The sequence below is a fragment of the Miscanthus floridulus genome, chromosome 3 (assembly GCF_019320115.1).
Source record: "Miscanthus floridulus cultivar M001 chromosome 3, ASM1932011v1, whole genome shotgun sequence".
Lineage (NCBI taxonomy): Eukaryota > Viridiplantae > Streptophyta > Magnoliopsida > Poales > Poaceae > Miscanthus > Miscanthus floridulus.
In genome coordinates this window covers 50,852,627-50,873,786 of record NC_089582.1, presented here as the reverse complement: position 1 = coordinate 50,873,786, position 21,160 = coordinate 50,852,627, and the positions used below count along the sequence as shown (strand labels likewise).

At 45.7% G+C, this 21,160-nt stretch overlaps 1 protein-coding gene across 1 annotated transcript; it reads left to right on the top strand.

The window, feature by feature from the left end:
- Positions 1–1,721: 1,721 nt before the first annotated feature.
- LOC136541640 (glutamine-dependent NAD(+) synthetase) lies at positions 1,722–20,896 on the top strand. Its single transcript, XM_066533630.1, has 14 exons — positions 1,722–2,130; positions 2,758–3,063; positions 3,448–3,671; positions 4,334–4,437; positions 5,372–5,506; positions 6,984–7,152; positions 8,690–8,825; positions 10,777–10,915; positions 11,823–11,999; positions 12,143–12,310; positions 18,886–18,981; positions 19,991–20,119; positions 20,189–20,448; positions 20,559–20,896. Exons 1-13 carry the CDS (start codon positions 1,937–1,939, stop codon positions 20,408–20,410), a joined length of 2,199 nt encoding a protein of 732 aa, XP_066389727.1. The 5' UTR covers positions 1,722–1,936; the 3' UTR covers positions 20,411–20,448; positions 20,559–20,896.
- Positions 20,897–21,160: the final 264 nt, after the last annotated feature.

The following is a 21,160-nucleotide window of genomic DNA, read 5'->3' as shown; positions in this document are numbered from 1 at the left end:
GGTGCACGTGATCAGAAACTAGATAGTAATAGAGACACAAGACATAAGATTTATACAGGTTCAGATCGTCAATGTGACGTAAAACCCTATGTCGGTTCAGGCCGTCAATGTGACGTAAACCCTATGTCCTGTGCTTTGCTGGTTTGTATTGCTGGAATACGAGATGAGGTGTCGGATGGAGATATCGACTAGGTGACCCCTGCCCCTCCTTATATACTCTGGAGGAGTAGGGTTACACGTCGGTTAGATCTTAGTCTAATCGAGCAAGTAATAATCTTTACAAGGAATCTAATATACGACATTCTAAGAGATCTTGCGCCATCTTCAGGATATTGTCTTGAAGCTTTACGGTGTACGCCGACTAGTACCGTACGCCGCAAGTCTTGATGTCATGGGCTGGTCCGTCCTTGATGGTGCGGCCCATGTCCCTCGCCGTGGGTACCTGGGGGTAGACCCCCATATTTGGTCACCTCCAAGAAACTAGAGAATTAAACCAGTTTAGTCACTTTTTAGTCACCCTATTTGACAATTTAGTGAATAAAAGGGGCCAAAATCAGGTGAAACCTAACATGGCCTAAAGAAATAGTGTATCCAACATTAAAAATAAACTTATGTAACATCGAGGATACAAATTAAAGTTGAACATCACACACACGCATATAGATGATTCTTCACGTTCAAACCACAACATCTCAAAATCAAACCATGTGACATATCAAAATTATCCAATAAAACATATTGAATCACCTCATGTAACATAAAAAAAGCATGTTACAACATCTCAAATAAGCTATTGCAATATCACAAAATCCAATTTGTACGGAGTCTGCCATAAAACTTGTAACATCCAAGATTGATTGTGGCAACATAATCACATACTACGGCATAACCCACCATAGAGTGTAGATCCGATTGACCTTTTATTCTGAAGGAGCCCAAACACCATGGAGGAGCTTGCCGCCAGCGAGGGCACCCCTCGATTGTGTAGTTCGTCGCTGAGAGATAGATCTAACTATAGAGAAGTTCATAGTCAAGAGATACCTCAACATAGAGGTATCCACTTAGATCCATAATGCCGCCATGGAGGCAAGGCAAGAAGGCGGGTAGGTGCAACGGCGAACGAAGAAAGAGGATGGGCATGAGCAGGCAGGGTTGCGAGGGAAGAAGAGGTAGTGAGGGAGTAAGGTGGTCAACGGCGAAGGAGGAAGACAAATAGAGATGACTAGGCGCGTCAGAGAGATGAAAAGCGGTGCCAGAGAAACATGTCTGGGTAAGGTAGAGATGTTGGGGCCGCTGACCGAGCATTTCCGTTTAGCGCGTGTTCAGTTCCACCCAAAAATCCCAAAAAGTGCTACAGTAGCTATCACATCGAATGTTTGCGGTCCGTGCATGGAGCATTAAATGTAAACGAAAAAAAAACTAATTACACAGTTTGGTGGGAAATTGCGAGACGAACGTTTTGAGCCTAATTAGTCCATGTTTGAACACTAATTACCAAATAAAAACGAAAATGCTACGGTAGCCCAAAATTAACTTCCCGCGACTAAACACGCTCTTAAGATTTGCAGCAGTCGTCCGTCCAAAAAACGGAACCTATCGACCGGCGAGGTAGTGTAGCAACGTAGCGTAGGGCTTTGAGTTCTGACACGGGTGGATCCCGGTCCCAGTAGACAGCTGGCACCTGATTCCGCCTTCGGAGCCGCCCACGCGGGCACGCCTCCGCTTTCGATGTTCGTCGATTCGATTCCCCACCGGCACAGCCACTCCCTCCACAGGCCCACACGAAAAGCCGAAACATTCTTCCGCCGCCGGCCCGCCGCCGCCTTCAATCCTCTCCCCGGCGCGCCGAAGGCCGAACCAACGAGCCTCGCACGCCGGCTGTCTCGATTCGGGAGGAGGAGGAGGGGAGTAGCCCCTGATCTGGGTGGCGGGCGAGATGAGGCTACTGCGGGTCGCCACGTGCAACCTCAACCAGTGGGCGATGGACTTCGACACCAACCTCCGCAACGTCAAGGAGTCCATCGCGCGCGCCAAGGCTGCCGGCGCCGCCATCCGCGTCGGCCCCGAGCTCGAGCTCACCGGCTACGGCTGCGAGGACCACTTCCTCGAGCAGGACACCACCGCCCACGCGTACGTCACCGCCTAGTACCTTCTATCTCTACTAGTCTCGGCCGGCCCAGCCCGGCTCCCATGGCTCATATATAAAATTCGGTAGATTACCGTGTTGCTCGAGATTAAGTATCCCGCACTTAAATTACAGTGGCTACCTTCTCGTGTGGTGGAGCCTTAATACTTTTCACAATTTGGGGATTCTGCTAGATTGTACTCTGGTAGGATAGGATCAGCTACTTCCACTGCACTCTGGTAGAATCGGTTACTTTTTACTTCACTCTGGTGGAACCAGTTCACTTGGGGTGGAATGGGTTACTCCTCTTCTCCACCTTGGTTGAATTAGCTATGTCGTCTAGAAATTGTACTAATTAAGTTCAGTCTTTTTATAGGGAAACTATCTCTGTCTGCTGTACAAAGAACGTGTAAATAAATAAATTGATAAGTAAAAAAGTAAACGTATGGCAGGACAACCAATTCACCCATGTCTTTTAAGTTGTATTTCTTTGCATTCAGGGACTTCAAACCATTCCATTTATCTTGATACAACTGCCGAATATGCACTCGTTATCTGGAAGACAATATATTGCCCATGTGACTTATTATTATATGCATCTGCTGTTAGTTATTCCGTGTATCAATCTGCAGGTGGGAGTGCTTAAAGGACATTTTAACTGGGGATTATACGGACAACATCTTATGCAGCATAGGAATGCCTGTTATTTTCAACAGTGTGCGGTATAATTGCCAGGTCTTCTGCCTAAATCGCAAGATAATCATGATCCGGCCAAAGATGTCCCTTGCAAATGATGGAAATTATCGGGAATTCCGTTGGTTTTCTGCTTGGACATTTAAAGACGAGATTGTTGACTTTCAGCTCCCCATTGAAGTCTCAGAGGCTATATCCCAGGATACTGTGCCTTTTGGTTATGGATACATGCGATTTTTAGATGTGTAAGTATGAATGCTACTTGAATTTATTTCTGTCGTTGTAATTTTATCTTCCTGCTTTTCTAATGAACATACACATGCAGACATGCTAGAGAAAACCATTGGTTTGCTGCCATGGATTAGAAGTCAATTGTATTATGTAGGAGTACATGGTATCAAAGAGCTGAATAAACTTTTTTCAAATTGAGTTGGATATTGGATTGAAATAAGACATACCACTTTCTTAGTTTGAAATGTTCTGCAGTTTATCATGAAGGTTTAATCTATATGCTTCATAAACTAGTGAATTTGTATACTCTCTGTGATGCTATTATTGATGATAAAGCACTACTTAAGCATTAGTTACTATTTGATCTTTTTTTTTTAAAAAAAAATCCTTTTGTCCAGGTCTTTGGCTGCTGAAACCTGTGAAGAGCTCTTTACAGCAAACGCTCCTCGGATTGACTTAGCATTGAATGGTGTTGAGGTTTTCATGAATGCAAGTGGAAGCCACCATCAGTTAAGGAAGCTCAATCTTCGGATTGATTGCATAAGGAATGCAACTCAAACATGTGGCGGTGTTTACATGTATGCTAATCATCAGGGATGCGATGGTGGCCGCCTTTATTATGGTATCTCAAAATGCCGTTGTTTGTGCTCTTGTAGATTTGTTTTTTATTATCTGATTTTCTTTTCTCATCTTCAGTCGTCAACCAACTTACAACACGAACACAACATTCATGATTTTTTTTATTCTTTTATACCTGACTTGAATGTCTGTTTATCATATCCACATGATATTATCCACTGCGCTAACAAAACTTAGGAGCAAAATGCTTTGTCCTCTCCCTTATTGTTGGAGGTTGCAGTACTGAAACTCTATGTAGGATACGTGGCATGTCAGTTTGGACTTAGTGGTTTTGGGTAGTCCGACAGAGGGGATGTGATGTTATGAATGGAATTCTTAAAAAAAAAATCTTCTTGCAAATAACTCCTGTGGCTATACCTCATAATTGCTGATGGCTGGGGTAGCAGGTGCTTATCCATGAATCCATGACGATATTTTACTGGGGACAGAAATTGAGTTTGTTCTTTTATGATTTATGAACTGAAGTGCCTTCTGAGTGCTGTTTACAGAAGATGTATTAACTACTATGTATGTTGTTTTCCACTTTAAGGTTTCTGAATGGCATTCGTGATTTGGCCCTTCCTTTCTTAATTCTGCAATTGTGTTCTATGTTGATCATACTTATTCAGAGAATTTTTCTGTTTTTTTTTTAAATGTTCCCACTAGATGGTTGTTGCTGCATTGCGGTAAACGGTGATTTGATAGCTCAGGGATCTCAATTTTCGTTGAAGGATGTAGAAGTTCTGGATGCTCTGGTAGATCTTGATGCTGTAAGTTCTAATCCTTTAGGTATTTTTGTATTTGTGTAATCCTTTGATTGTTTCCTGTTCCTTTTTGTTCTATTTTTTAGTTACATGAAAATTATTCTTTGGTTTGTTGCCCAACCAACCTTGATAAAATTGTTCCTAGTAGCCAAAAAAAAATGTTGTCCATAGTGCCCACGAGATTGCCAGGATCTCAGGATTGACAATAAAATTCATATGATGTGAACTAGGGCCGTGAGGCGTAAAAAAAAGGGCGTACCCAGTGCAGAGAGCTCCCGCTCTGTGCGGGGTCTGGGGAAGGGTGTTAGTGGCAAGCCTTACCCTCGCCTGTGCAATGCGAGGAGACCGCGACTCGAACCCGGGACCTTGCGGTCACAGGCGGTAAGACTCTACCGCTTGCACCAGGCCCGCCCTTCGAACTAGGGCCATGAGCATTCAAAAAATTTGCAACTATCCAAGCAAGTGCCTAATTCTTTGAACCCTACCAAAAATTGGTAAGGTGGGTTGTGGCAAAAACAATACATTCAACTACTCCCCAATTTTCTATATCTACCATCTAAAACACCTTTCCCTGTTTGCATAGAAAGAATATTTGTTAAGAAATTATCATTATGGGTATAATAGTTAGTTTAGTTGTTAGGCCTGGTATATCCATTCCGTGCTTTTACTTATTCTTTGCATCTTTTAGAAACTTATTGAGTGTTTGCCTGTTTGCAATTCTCCAAAGTCCATATTTATTCCGCTTTACTATATTTCGTAAGCTTTAGGTTTGTGAGCTATGAATTGTGCAAACATGGGTCGTATTCTACTTTACTATATGCAGTTCTCCAAAGTCCACATTTGTTCTGCTTTACTACAAATTATGAGTTATTCTAGCTGTAGTTTTATTGCAAATATGAGTCATATTCTAGCACAGCTGATCATTCATTTCTGTGATCAGGTATCGAGTTACCGATCATCTGTTTCTAGTTTCAGAGAGCAAGCAAGCCACAGAAAAAATGTACCTTTTGTGAAGGTACCATATAAGCTTTGCCAATCATTTCAGAGTGGAATGATTCCGACTTCTCCAGTTCAGGTTAGTTGGTCTTTCAATATTTCAATGTTATTCTGTAATGCTTTAGAGCATCTCCACCAGATTTCTCCAAAGTTCAGCTAGGCGCTGGGCGGAATCTAGGCGCTGACCCTCAGCCTAGCGCCTAGGCGGGATTAATCGCGCCTAGGCATTCCTAGGCGTTTTCCTAGGCGTTTTCCAATACATGCTTAAATTTATTTATACATACTTCTGTACTTAAAAGAAAAGAAAAAATAGAAGACCAATGGTCATGGAACAGGGAGAAAAGAGAAGAAAGGCCCATAAAAACGGCCCAACCCACCTTATCCACCGTTAAAAACGGCCCAGCGCACCTTATCCACGCCTCCTCCCACACCGCCGCCGCCCGCGCCTGCGCCCGCCCGAGCGCCTGCCGCCCGCGCCCGCGCCCGCCCGAGCGCCCGCCGCCCGCGCAAGCCCGCGCGAGCGCCCGCCGCCGCTCGCAGCTCCTCCCCCACCGACGACCTCCGCCAGGCGCTCCTCCACCACCACCGCCGCCGCCGACGAGCCGCCGCCGCCTAGGGGTCCGCCTACCCCCATAGGCGAGGCGGACACCCTCTGACTAGAGCCTAGTCGCGCCTAGGCGAGCGCCTAGCGGAACTATGGATTTCTCATATTACATCTCCTATAAGTTGCTTTAAGATAGTACCCTAAAATCAATTTAGGATATAGGAGAGTACTGCTGCAGCAGATTACCTAAAACTTGTCTCCTATATTTTTTTAAGGATAGGGGAGAGGGGGTTGTCGCCTTTATTTAGGAGAGATGATGCTTCTTTTAGGAGATCTCTTAAAAATTATAGGTATAGGAGATGCGATAGGAGATCTGCTGCAGCTCCTCTATCTCCTAAAACACTATTTTTTAGGTATAGGAGATTGAATAGGATATCTGACGGAGATGCTCTTAGTAGGTGGTTTTTTGTTACCATATCTGAAAGCAACTCAAGCTTTCTTCCAGTTAGAGCATTTAGTATGGGCCTCAACAACGTAAACCAGTCACCAGTGTATGATGATTAAGCTTTGATAGGTAATGCCTGTTAGCTCATCCCATAATCATATATACAATATGAACTAATTGCTTTTAGAAGAATTTCACAGCAGAGCCCAACTGGTTAATCTTAAATTAGCCTAAGGTATTGGCCAATTCTTGGAGCTTTTATTGACTAAACATGCTTGGGCTTTGGAATTTTATAATCCTGTATGTATGATTTTTCTAGCATCGTGGGTTTATTTTGTAAAGTTTCTTCCTGCTAATATCGTAACTATTGTTGACAATCTATTTGAACATCTGCTTTATACTGAGAAAACATTGCATAAAATCATTGTTACCCTGATTGTCGTTTTATTAAGTATTCATAGGCAAATGCTTTCTCCCTTGTCTATCTCTTGAGCCTTACAAATCATGAAAACTGTGCAAATGGGTATTTGGAGTAACCTTTTCTGTCATGTCTATCTTTGAGCACAGATTGTGTATCACTGTCCTGAAGAAGAGATTGCGTTTGGACCTAGTTGTTGGCTATGGGATTATTTGAGGAGGAGTCAAGCATCAGGATTTTTGCTTCCCCTTTCTGGTGGTGCGGATAGTTCATCTGTTGCGGCAATAGTCGGGTGCATGTGCCAACTTGTTATAAAAGGTCAGATCTAATTTCTGTATTCCTTCGTTCACCTTTTAGTAGAATGTTCTCTGAATTGTCTTCGAAACATAGTTTACTGGAGTGTTCACAGATGCATAAGTTACTATTTAGGCATAAGAAAAACCTTTTAGTAGAAGGTTCTCTTAATTGTCTTCGAAACATAGTTTGCAGGAGTGTTAACAGATGCATATGTTGACATTTAGGGATGAGAAAGCCACCTAACTATGAGTTATCAGACTTGTTAACAGATGCATATGTTAACATTTAGGGAGGAGAAAGCCACATGACTATGAATTATCAGATGAAGTGTTGTTTTATTCCATTGAAATAAAACTATGGTTCATGTCATGGCATGGGGAATAAATTAGAGCAAAGTAATTATTCTAATATCAAAATTAACACATAAAATATCATGGAAACTCTACATGATGATCAAATGGAACGATACTGAAGCATTACTTTGGGCTGACATGTATAGGGCTCAGTGCATTGTCATAACCTTTTAAATTTTCCTTTTTGAATAAAGTGTCTCTGTTCACATCTCTAGTTGGCATTTGGTGGGCCAAAACAAATGAAAGAGTGGATGGTCAAGTACAGAAAGGTCTAAACTCCATTATCATCCTTGGAGCCTGGCAATTTGGAATCACCACAATCTTTGCGTGTTTGATGGGATCTTGCCTAATTTCAAATTTTAAATGGGGGTAATAGAGTTCATTAGGGAGGAGTTACAACTTTGGTGTTTAGCTGGGGCTTGAGGGTTTCACATCTCCTTGGTCTTGGGTCAAGTGATAGTTTGTTGGTCGAGGTTGTTTTAGTGTTTGTGTTCAGTGGCAAGAATCTATGTTGTGTGGTTTGACTGTATGGTGTTGTATGGGTTCAAAACCCTTTTTTCTTCTTATTCACGGAGGACGCACGGGCAGAGGAGGCGCGAGAGCGGAAGGAAAGGACCGTAATTAGGTCTGATACCATGTAAAACAACACCGCACACCCTAATCAGGGGGGGGGGGGGTGACCTTCATTATATAGCCTAATAGGCTAGGGTTACAATGTACAAGTCCAATGGGCCGTACACCCAATATGGGCTGTTACTATTACATTCTAACAATATGATACACGGCTCTAATTCATACTGAGGGTTTGCGCTGTAATTCAGACATTTGAAAGTGGTATGATGGAATACTTGTAATTCAGATATTTAAAAATAGGTATGATCGAATACTCTATTGACATCATCTCCATTTTTTTTTCCATTGGAGCTTGATGTAATTGAATAAACCAAACAGGTTGATGATATATACACCATACTAAATAATTGTCTTATGAGTTGTTAAGTTGCAAGCATCATTTTTGCTGCCTATGTGAAATTTATGCCTTCTTTAAATCTGCACTTGAGCTGATATGACCGAAGTCTGTGAATTGCCCACATTTGAATTCTTGTCAAATATCTCACTAGACGAAGTTCCTGGTGTTCTATTTCCTCTTGATTAATTGATCAAATTTTGTCAAAAGAATTAATGATCATGTCAACAACCTGCAGATATAGAGAAAGGAGATGAGCAAGTTAAGGCGGATGCTCTTCGGATTGGGCAGTATAAAGATGGGGAGATCCCCACAGATAGCAGGGAATTGGCTAAACGTTTGTTTTACACCGTTTACATGGGAACTGAAAATAGGTGAGTTTTTCTTTGTAGTGACCTTATTCTACTGCGTGCCCTTCCCATTTCCTTTTTCTCAAACACAAGAGAGTTGTGTATCATTTCTTTAAGAAAGAAGAGAGTACAAAGGGAAGTAGAGAAACCCTAAAAACACACACCCAAGACACAGTCACAAGATACACTCCTAACACAACTTAATGAGAAAACAGAAGCAGCAAGCCAATTGCAGCAGCTGGCAACCCAACAACCACAAGTCTGGAGCGATAGCCTATTTGAGACAACCTGGGAAGCATCTCCTAGAGACATTTTGTTCCACTAGCACACCAAAGGATACACTCATTAGTGACTGCTTGCAACACCACTGTGACATTTGGATTTGCACAATTGAAGAGTGAGAATACAACAGTTGCTACGCTTCCAAATTTCCCAAGCCACAAGAATAATCAGTGAGTTAAGCCCCTTCATATCCTTGGGTGGCACCACTAGCTTGAGAATCCGCTGAACGAAGGTTGGGGTGCGATGCCAATCAGGCCCAATGCATTGAATTATTATTGTGTAAGTGGTTATGTTGATAATGCTTATTGCTATTGTATATGCTCTTTGTTATATGTATGTATACTTGTTTGTAGTTCATTCACTGTGGAGGGATTTCTTTGCATATGTATGCACATATGCCTCCTGTATATTGGCAGCTTACTGAAAAATACTTGCACTACTGTCAACACAGTCAAACAATATTATAAATTTATATGAAGAGTATGGTATTTGATATGAGGGAAAGGGTCTTTTTACAAATTTGGAACTAGAAGCTATGAATCGACACCAAAGTCGAAGACCAGGCATCCAACACACCAGAACCACTAGGCCCGTTTCTCTAGTTCATGGTATAGAGCGTTCAAAGGTATCCCTATGGAGATTCGCCAACTTCTGACTCCCAAGTTACACTGGTTAGACAATTGAACAGTTGAAGTCCAGGGGGATATCTCTCTGGCCAATTTTTTTTCCCCTAAGGATATTTGAAAAAGGTTCCACTCTCTAATTATCCTGGTTTCCTGGACAATTTGGAGACTGTCTTCCATGGTGAACCCAGCGTTCCAGTAGTTCTGCAGGGCATTGCTAATGAAAGCGCTGTCTAGTGCTTGGCTGGCGCCACATCGCTCCTTGAGCTGCTCCCAAAGTTGTTTGCTCCGGGTGTCTAGCCGTGTAGTGTGAGTTGGGTTACAAACTTTGTATGTGCCCTTTTTAGTTTTTCTGTCCATGGTGTGGGAAGGGCATGGAGTTTCTTTAATTCCTATTCCTGTTACTTTGTACCATATTTCTTTCTTAACACAATGACTTGCAGCTCTCTTGCGTGTTCAAGAAAAAAAAAAGGCATCCAACACCAACAGTCATAAAGTATCCAGACTGGACAACCCATCCCACTCCCACTCCAACTACCCTCACATTAGGCCAATTCTCCATATAGCTGCATGGGTACTTTGGCAACACAAAATCCCCAGTTTCTCAGTGTGGAAAAGAAACTTCAAAGATGAAGTTACTGTACAAGATGGATCATGGCGATAGTCTTTACTTCCTTTTTGATTTGTTTCCTTAAACTCTGTACACATGTTTTCTTCTTTAGTTTAATTGAAAACAGCTTGTGCTGTGGGGATTGGGGAACCTCCCCACAATTTTTCATTAAAAACGTTGTATTTGGCACATGCATGGCTGTAGTTGAAGTTTGAATTTTTCCTTGATGTGATGGAAGTGTTTTAATTTCTAATTGCTACAGCATTGTAACGTGATTTTTTAAATGGTAATCATGTGATGATTTCAATGTAAATCAATCCAAAGAATTAAATAGGAGATATCTGCTTTTCATTCATTTTTGTTTAATTTGTATTCTAGATTATCTGTGATTGTAGAAGTTTTGTTTGTTGAAGTTGTAGATTGTTAGTCTGCTTTATTTACATTGCCATGTTCTGGACAGTTCTGAAGATACCAGATCACGTGCCAAAAGGCTAGCTGAGGAGATTGGTTCATTCCACCTGAATGTACCCATTGATAGTATAGTATCTGCTTTTCTTTCCTTGTTTGAAACATTGACTGGGAAGCGACCACGCTACAAGGTATTTCTTCAACGTGACTTCAGTTTACTAAATTACTGCAGTGCAGAGAACATAAAAATAAACTAGACCAACCTAGGAGGAACTAGGTGGCATTTCATTAAGAAGAAAATAAGCACCCAAATCGTGTCGACGAGGACTTGAACATGAGTGGTCTGGGTATACATGACTAGCCAAGCTAGCTCAGATTCGTATGCAGAGAACATATATATTTGAATTCATGTTTATTCACCTTTTCATAGTATTTTAGTCTGTGGCTATTGTTGGACTGAAAATTTTGCTTAATACCCCTTAACAGGTATGCCATGCAAACTTTAACTATTTTTTCTTTTGCAATAATTGTGAAATGTGGCCTGGGCAATGGGTAGTTAGGCTTAGGTGGCTTTGGTCACTGTCAGGCTTATCTCTTATGGGTTAGGTTCTCTTGTCTCACTGGCATTTTGGGCTTCTGGGAGGAACTACTAGCCCTGACCTCAAGACACAAGGAGTCAATGAAAAAAGGGGGGAAATTGCCACCCCTACATCTAAGGGACATTACGCTTTTATACTCTACATACCTTAGCACCTTATATGTAAGGCCGTCCTTATAAGTTACCAGTCCTAGATCTACAGGCTTTAAAATATAGATTGGTATCATGAGTGCAAGGGGTTTCGATGATATTGTTGTGGCCAAAAGTTCTCATTAGCATTTAGCAAGGATAATAGATTAAAATATTGATGGTAGCCAGCTGATTGGTATCTGGCTACCCTTCAGCGGTAAAAATATCAGACCGAACGGTACATATGAGTTTCATTTTTTTCCTCAAACCATGCACGAGAGCTGCGTGCCATTTCATTAAGAAGAATATGATTTTCAATTTAAGGGAGGAAGTCTATTTTACTACCCAAAAACATTTCTTGTTTGCTTCAGATTGATGGGGGGTCAAATACCGAGAATCTGGGATTGCAAAATATTCAAGCCCGAATCAGGATGGTGTTAGCCTTTATGATGGCTTCTCTAATGCCATGGGTCCACAACAAATCTGGGTTCTATCTTGTTCTTGGAAGCTCGAACGTCGATGAAGGGTTACGTGGTTATTTGACAAAGGTAACGCATTGCCCAACTTAGGTGTGTCTTTAGATTGCTCCATAGATGCCCAATGGGTATGGCATTTGCTTTATGATTTTAACTGCAATATATTGTTTGCTGGTGTGCGGAAATGGTAATAGCACTGTTCTTGCTTTACAAAGTATGACTGCAGTTCAGCTGATATAAACCCCATTGGAAGTGTAAGTAAGCAAGACCTGAGGGCTTTTTTACGATGGGCAGCACTTCATCTTAAGTATTTTTCCTTGGCCGAGGTTGAAGCTGCACCACCTACGGCAGAGCTTGAGCCAATACGGGCAAACTACAATCAGGTATATATAAACTTGATCTCCAACTTTTAGATGGAAATCATTAGAAGTCATGTTCGATATATCTGCATAAATCTGTAGTGCAAAATTGTGAAAACTTTGAACTTTTACTCGAGGCTTGTACCATGGTAGCGCTCATGCATGCTCATTCACACATAATGTTATAAAATTTATTCTTCAGATGTTATTAAGATGAACCAGAGAGGGCTAGAATGAAGCCTCATGTAGACATGGAGGCTAAAACTGATATCACACTGTTTACAATTGGACCTGACATTATGCATAAGAGCTGAAAGGGGGATCCATGGACTGAATTAATTTTCAAAGCACCTTTGCTTGATATGGAAAATGTTGGCCTTGAAGATCACTTGTATGCATTCAACATCCTAGCTGTTCCTTCTTAATGCAATGATATGCAGTCCTCCTGCGTATTTGAGAAAAAAATCATCCTAGCTGTTCTGATTGATCTTCTTTGCTTTAGGGAGTTGCTGTTATTTTTATCATGGTGTTGTTTTCTGTTTGTATTAGCTACTTGGATTCCATATTAAGTGAAATTAAATGTATGAACTCCTTTCTATGACCGAAAGTTACATAAATTTTCAGTGTCATGTTGCATTTTCCGTGGGTCTAGTTTCTCTTTATGCAGTTCGTATCATATCTTCCTTTTGAGGTGCTCATTGAAAATTTGACTGTCCCATGCCCTTGTGGCTAATGCATGTTTATGTAGACAATTGGAATGCATTTTTACAGATTAAAATATATAGACTGCCCTTCTCCTGGTTGAACTGTCGAGGTTTGACATAAGAAGTAGCAGATAATTTTCAATTCATTGTGTTAGTGTTACGACGTCGTGCTTTGCTTCGGAGGAAGTAGGGAGGGGATCGAGGAACGTGAGAGCGTGCAAGGGGTCGGCGGTCTGGAGCCGTGGTTGCGGCGGCAATAGATGATGATGAACAGTAGATGGCGATGAACAGGGAGACGCCAAGCGCCCAAGGGTGACTTGTAGTCACAATCCCAGGCTACCTTTCCATTCACCAAGAGTTGGACTCTTATACAATTGACTCTAACAACTTGACGTTGAAAATAAGGATTCTAGTTGCTAACAAACTCAACCCCTCTAAGACTCCTAATAATGCTAACAAACCCAATCTTTGCCGGACCTGTTTGGCTTACCCACGATGCTTGCTCCTCCTCTCATATGTGACCCCGACCATAACATCTCTCCCCTCCTCTGGAAACAGCTCGTCCTCGAGCTGGAACTCAGGATGAGCAGCGCGAAACTCAGCGACCGACTCCCAAGTCGCCTCAGAAGCTGGCAATCCTGCCCACTGAACAAGCACATGCCACTCGCCGCGCCGGAGACTGGAGCGGAGCACACGGTCAGGGCAAAGAAGCGGACGGCCATGACGAAGAGGAGGCAATGCTGGAATTGCTGATGGAGGTGCACCACGGAACGGCTTCAACACACCCACATGAAACACGTCATGAATTCGTGCACCTGCTGGCAACTGAAGGTGGTACGCCACTTCACCAATACGCTCCACCACCTGATAGGGTCCAGCATATTTAGGACCCAGCTTGCCACGACTGGCGGGGTCCAGAGCCTGGGTGGACCGATGAAGGAGGCGCACAAGCACCCAGTCGGGAACGCACTTCTTCCAGAAACTCGTCCCGGTTGGCGAGAAGCTCATCGATTGCCACAGTCTCGGCACGACCAGGCACATAGGGCAGCAGCTCCGGCGGCGCACGGCCATAGACCACGGTGAATGGCGAGGTCCGAAGAGCCGAATGGTAAGCGGTGTTGTAACAGAACTCCGCCCAAGGAAGCCAATCGAGCCAATCGCGAGGACGATCACCGGTGAGGCAGAAAAGGTACATGGCAATCGTCTTGTTAACAGCCTCAGACTGTCCATCGGTTTGAGGATGGAAGGTTGTACTCATCTTCAACCGCACACCAGCCTGCCGGAAGAGGTCACGCCACACATGGCCGGTAAAAACGGGGTCGCGATCACTGACAATGGAGTCCGGAAAACCATGTAGGCGCACGATGTCGTGGAAGAAGGCACGAGCAACCGACGCAGCCGTGTAAGGGTGGCCCAACGGAATGAAGTGGGCGTACTTGGAGAACATGTCGACGACGGTGAGGATGACACTCTTGCCATGGACCTTAGGAAGGGCCTCGACGAAGTCCATTGCAATGTCGGCCCACACATGAGACGGCACGGGCAACAGCTGCAGGAGACCGGCTGGGTGTAGAGTCTCCGTCTTGTTGCGCTGGCATGTGGAGCACGCCCGCACAAAGTCCCGGACGACGCGGCGATCATGTTCGACGAAGAACTCGGTGCGGAGGCGCTGCAATGTCTTCTGGATCCCCTCGTGCGTGCCCGTGTGCGCCAGCTGGAGTACGTCGTCAAGCACCGACGAGGAGGCCGGCACGAAGACGCGCCCCTTGTGGAGCACGAGCCCCTCGCGCAGCCCCCAGTCGTCGCCATAGTCACCGGCGGCCACAGCGTCCTGGCGCGCGCGCAGATCGACGTCGTCCTCAAACTCACGTCGCAGCTCGTCGAACAGCTAGAACATGGGCACAGAGAGCGTCGCCACGGTCGTCTCCGGATCGTGCAGCACCGCCAACAGAGGTTTGTGGCCATCCCGTCGAGACAATGCATCGGCGGCGACGTTGAATCGTTCTGGTCGGTACTCCACCCTGAAATCATAACCGATTAGTTTGCTGATCCAGTGATGCTGTGGGATGGTGGACAGGCGCTGGTCGAGGAGGAACTTCAACGCATAATGATCTGTGCGCACGACAAAGGCCCGCCCCCAAAGGTACGGGCGCCAGTGGCGAACGGCCTGCGCCAGCCCGATCAGTTCCTGTTCATATGCCGCCACCTTCAGGTGCCGCGCCGCAAACGGCCGGCTGAAGAACGCGATGGGGCCTGCCCCTTGATGCAAGACAGCCCCAAACCCGGAGCCTGACGCGTCGCAGTCGACCACAAATTCCCGGTCGAAATCTGGAAGATGCAGAACCGGGGCCGCGGATAGCGCCGACTTCAGGGCTGTGAATGCTGCGTCGGCAGCCTCTGTCCACAGGAACGCGTTCTTCCGCAAGAGGCTTGTTAATGGCGCCGCGAGGGTGCCATAATCCTTGATGAACCGCCTATAATATCCCGCCAAGCCGAGGAATCCGCGGAGACCACGCGCCGATCGCGGCTGCAGCCACGATTGCACCACTGTGACTTTGGATACGTCCATGGAGACACCTTCATGCGAGATCACATGTCCCAGGTACTGAACTGATGTAGCAGCGAATGAACACTTGGACTTTTTGAGGTGCAGCTTGTGGGCGCGCAGGAAATCCAGGACCATGCGCAGTCGCAGAAGGTGCTCTGTCCACGTGGCGCTGTAGACGAGGATGTCGTCGAAGAACACAAGCACGCAGCGTCGGAGGAACTGCTTCAACACTAGGTTCATGAGCGCCTGGAACGTGGACGGCGCGTTGGAGAGCCCAAACGGCATGACCAAAAATTCGAAGTGGCCGTGGTGAGTGCGGAACGCTGTCTTAGCCACATCGTCAGGGTGAACTCGCACTTGATGATATCCCGAACGGAGATCGAGCTTTGTAAAGAACTTGGTGCCGTGGAGCTCATCGAGTAACTCCTCAACAACTGGTATAGGAAATTTGTCCTTCACGGTGGCCGCATTGAGGGCGCGGTAGTCCACGCAAAATCGCCACGAGCCATCTTGTTTCTTGACGAGCAACACCGGTGCCGAGAAAGGAGAAGTCCTGTTGCGGATCGTGCCTTGCTGCAACATCTCCTCACATTGTCTTTCCAGCTCATCCTTCTGGAGCTGAGGATAGCGATAGGGACGAACCGCTACGGGCTCTGTGGACGGCTTGAGGTGGATCTGGTGGTCACACGCACGAGCCGGAGGCAGGCCTGTCGGCGCCACGAAGACATCAGCATATGAGTCCAGTAGGCACTCGAGCAGTGCAGGCTCGGTCCCCTTGGCCGAGAGCCCCCGGGCGGCGAGGAGGCCACCTGTCGGAGGAAAGGCCGCGGACGGCGAGCCCACACCCCGACACAGCACGCGACACCCCTGGTATGTGAACGCCATGCACATGTTGTTGAAGTCCTAGAGTATCGGGCCGAGCGTGCGGAGCCATGTGACGCCGAGTACCATGTCGTAGGAGTCCAGCAGAATGGAGTAGCAGTCAACCTTGAAAGTTTCCCCGCCGGTCCGGAGGTCGACGTCACGAGCCAAGCCGCGACACATGACGCGGTCACCATTGGCCACGACGACATGGGCACCTCCGCTGTCGTGGAACTGAAGTTCAGCGCGTCGTGCGGCGGCACCACTGATGAAGTTGTGTGTCGAGCCCGAATCCAGGAGCGCGGTAAGCTCATGTTCGCCCACTCGAACGCAAAGCTGCATGGTGTCCGCCGTCCGGATACCGGTGATCGCCGAGAGAGATATCAGGGGCTTGTCCGGGTCGAACGAGGTATCAGCCGACGGCGTAGCTAGTGCGTCGTCGACGTCGTCCGGCTCCTCGACGATGTAATCGGCGGCCTCGAGAAAGAACAACCAGGCACACTTATGGCCCCGGACGTACGGTTCATCACAATTATAGCAGAGGCCCTGCTTCCTGCGCTCCGCCATCTCATCCGGTGAGAGCCGCTTGAATGCCCGTTGCGGTGTCGTCGTGGAAGAAGAGGCCGCTGCTGAGGTCGCCGCGGACAAAGCAGGTGGGATGGGCGGCGCCCCCGTTAGCCGACGCCGCTGCTGGGCAGGCAAGGCAAGCGGAGCCGGCGCGTTCCGGCGCTCGTATGCGCGCGCCAGATGCATGGCGCGCTGCAGATCCTGCGGGTCGTGAAGCTCCACATCGACGCGGATGTGACTCGGTAGCCCACCCGTGAAGAGCTTTGCCTTTTGACCCGGAGAGAGACGCCCGACGTGCGCCGCTCGGGCCTGGAACGCTTCCATATAAGCATCCACCGTCGAAGTGAAGGGCAAGCGCGCCAGGTCCGACAGGTGGTTCGTGCTGAGGGGAGGACCGAAGCGCTGCTGGCACAACGTGCGAAACTCCTCCCATTGCGGCCGGCCGGCGTCGACTTCGAGGACCAAGTACCACTGCTGAGCAACTCCGGTGAGGTGGTACGACGCGAGCCAGACTCGGCCAGCATGGCGCGTCTGGTGGCCATTGAAGAATTGTTCGCACTTGTTCAACCACCCGAGGGGATCTTCCTTCCCGTCGAACGTCGGAAACACCAATTTGTGGTACTTGGGCATCACCTGTCCCTCCAGCTCCGGTGGCACATGCACACGGGACGTAGGGGATGCCATTGGCGCGGAGGACACCGGCACCGACCCCCGCAAGATGGACTCCAGGGATGGCACGGGGGATAGCGAGTGAGGAAAGCATATCTGGCCGATCGGAACACCGAACGGATGAGTCGCCGTGGCGGGCAGTGTTGTCGATGCAGGCGCCGAAACCAGTGGAGCCGATGGTGCCGCAGTGGGCACCGCGGACGACGTGGGCGCCGCGGGGGCCGGCTCGGAGATCCCCAGCACCGACGCCGCTGGAAGGGCCAGGGCGGCGTCCAACCCAGGTAGAACCGGCAGGGCGCGGTCGTCCATCGCGGACACGCGCGTCGCCAAGTCCCCGATGTGGACGTTCATCAGCGCCATCTGGTTCTGGAGCCCTTGGATGGCTTTGGTGAAGGCGTTGAGCGCGTCCGTGGGGATGGCCGTCAGTGGTGGTGCCGGCGGTGGCATGGTGGTAAGCGGAAGAGACGGCTCAATGGCGGCGGAAGTGGTGGAGATGGCCAGCGGCGTGGAGCCACCGGAGGTGGGAGGCCTGGTCGCCGACGAGGTCCCGGACGTGGCCATGATCTCTGATACCAGGTTGTTACGACGTCGTGCTTTGCTTCGGAGGAAGTAGGGAGGGGATCGAGGAACATGAGAGCGTGCAAGGGGTCGGCGGTCTGGAGCCGTGGTTGCGGCGGCAATAGATGACGATGAACAGTAGATGGCGATGAACAGGGAGACGCCAGGCGCCCAAGGGTGACTTGTAGTCACAATCCCAGGCTACCTTTCCATTCACCAAGAGTTGGACTCTTATACAATTGACTCTAACAACTTGACGCTGAAAATAAGGATTCTAGTTGCTAACAAACTCAACCCCTCTAAGACTCCTAATAATGCTAACAAACCCAATCTTTGCCGGACCTGTTTGGCTTACCCACGATGCTTGCTCCTCCTCTCATATGTGACCCCGACCAGAACAGTTAGAATGCTCATTAATAGCTCATTGTTGTTGTTGTTGTGTGTTAGAATGCTCATTAATAGCTAATTATACCTTTTTCTGCTTAAGTAATGCTTCCATCTTCACTTCAATATCTGTTAGACTAGGTTCAGTTTAGTATCATCCTCATATTTCTTTTTTTTTCTACACTATCATTAAGTTCATTTGTTTGTGTCTTAACCAGCTGACAAGGAAGTTTATATCATGTCAACTTGACTATTTTCCTTTTGTCCATCTTCACTCTCATTTGACCATATTTATATTTCATTATTAGTTGGATGAAGTAGACATGGGAATGACATATGAGGAGTTGTCTATATATGGAAGGTTAAGGAAAATTTTCCGATGTGGTCCTGTTTCAATGTTTCAGGTATGTATTTTAATATTTAAGGGCTTGTTCAGAACACAGGGATTGCACAAGGAACCCTTTGATTTCCACAAGAATCAGAGAAAATTATTTGTCCCTAACAAAGCCTTGATTATTTTATTCCTCAGCATTCTGTTGAAATTGCATTTTCCATTTGCAGCGCAGTTAAAAATTTTATGTGCTGTCTGTCTAGCTTTATCAGCATATTGACTGCAGGATAGATTTGTATTATGAGGGATAGCATTTTTTTTCTTTGTTATTATTTACGCTATGTTTTAAATTTGCCCATGTATAACAACTGAGCCTTCCGTGGTTAGCAGTTTCCTTCTAAAGTATTTTTGTAGCGGCTTCTGTGTTGTGAAAAATCCTTCTTTTCTGTGATTTTGCCCTAATATTTTATATTTTTCATGACCAATTGCTTCACCTCTCTCCAGTCATGTGTAGGACTAAATGATTGAAAACTGTTTCTGAAGCACAAAAAGCAAGGGTTGTGCAAATTTTAGTTAATATAGGAATCAGTATGAACTTTGCAGGAATCTCATAGCAGCAGTTCTATTCACATGGGAATATTAAACTTTTCCTGCATGTTATATAGTGTCTAACATGAAAATTCCTAAAGAACTTTAACAGTTAACTGATACAATGACAATAACACAGTACTTGCTAAAGTTATCATAACTTTGTTGTTGTGTATGAGTTTGCAACTTGTTAACTATCATGCAGAAGAGGGCTAAACAAAATTACTTTAGCAAATTCAAAGAAGTTACCAAGGATGAGTCACATGTAAGGAAACTTAAAAAACAATTTGTTTATTTGGAGGACCCTAGATTATAGACTCGGAAATTGGGAAACATTAATCGTTGTCTTCTGCTTCGTTAAAAACTAAAAAGATGTGTATATGAAGGTATATATTCTGCAACCATCTTAAAGTGAACCTTCAACAGATAGTTTACTTTTGCAAATATGTTTGAGCGTAGTGGGGCCCTAACTATGCTAATACAAATTGCTGCAGAACCTGTGCCACAGTTGGTGTGGAAGATTATCTCCGTCTGAAGTGGCAGACAAAGTGAAGCACTTCTTCAAGTACTATGCCATAAATCGGCATAAGATGACTGTTTTGACACCATCTTATCATGCTGAGGTACCGACCTACTACATTTCATAACACCTGCCTGCTTGCTGTTCTAACCCTGCGCGGCCGCTTTTGCAGAGCTATTCACCAGAGGACAATAGGTTCGACCTTCGCCAGTTTCTGTACAACTCAAGGTGGCCGTACCAGTTTCGGAAGATCAATGAGCTTGTGCAAGAGATGGACAAAGATGGCAAATGGGAAACTTCTGCAGAAGGGAAGCTGAGAGGGCAGACAGGTGCGCAGGGAAGCGGAATGGGAGTTGTGGCGGCGGGATCTGCCAATCCCAGTGCTGGGTTCTGAAGTGAACCATACTAACACGCGAGAGCTGGTTCCTCAAGGTAAAGCTTCAGCCAACCATTACATCTGCTTATAATTTTACTTGACCAGGATACCATTTCTGTGCTAACTTTGAAGTGCTGATGAATATTTTGGTTTTTGGCCTTGACAGAATAATACACCGGCCCCCAGGACACGGGCTGCTAATGTAAATTTGTCTGCTTGGTTCTCTTGGACTGCATTACTCTCCCTGCTAACAGAGCTGAAGTTGCTCTGGTAACACAAATTGAACCAATGATGCAAAATGTAGGGTACCAGTTCTTTTTCTCCCATTTTGTCTAGAACGATCTACAAAGTGGCAACAAAAGAACATGTGAATAAGATGGATTCCCTTTAATCAGATAGTTCGATCCGAAACGAACGGTGGTGAAAAAAAAGGAAAACATTACTGTAAAGAACTGCTTAACATAAACTGTATTTCTTTGTTTTGCCAATGTCCTTTCTAAATAATGATGTGATGTGATTTCTGCTATGACTTAAATAAGTCCATATTTTGCACCTTAACTCTCCAACTTGTCTAATTTTAACATCAAATTTCAATACCGTTTTATTTGAGTATCTCAATTTATCATTCCGTTTAATTTTAGTTTAGTCTTGGCACCTGGCCCAAGCTTTTTTTTTTGTGAAATGGGAAATTTATTAAGAATAAGTAGTGTCATTACAAATAGCTGGACTACGACTTGAACTAATAGCTAATTGCGCTAACTCATGCCC

Excerpts from the sequence above, each read along its gene's own strand:
- LOC136541640 (XM_066533630.1), top strand. The coding sequence starts at position 1,937 with ATGAGGCTACTGCGGGTCGCCACGTGCAACCTCAACCAGTGGGCGATG. Across the intron at positions 10,916-11,822 it reads GGAAGCGACCACGCTACAAG|ATTGATGGGGGGTCAAATAC; the intron begins GTATTTCTTCAA and ends TGTTTGCTTCAG. Across the intron at positions 12,000-12,142 it reads TACGTGGTTATTTGACAAAG|TATGACTGCAGTTCAGCTGA; the intron begins GTAACGCATTGC and ends TGCTTTACAAAG.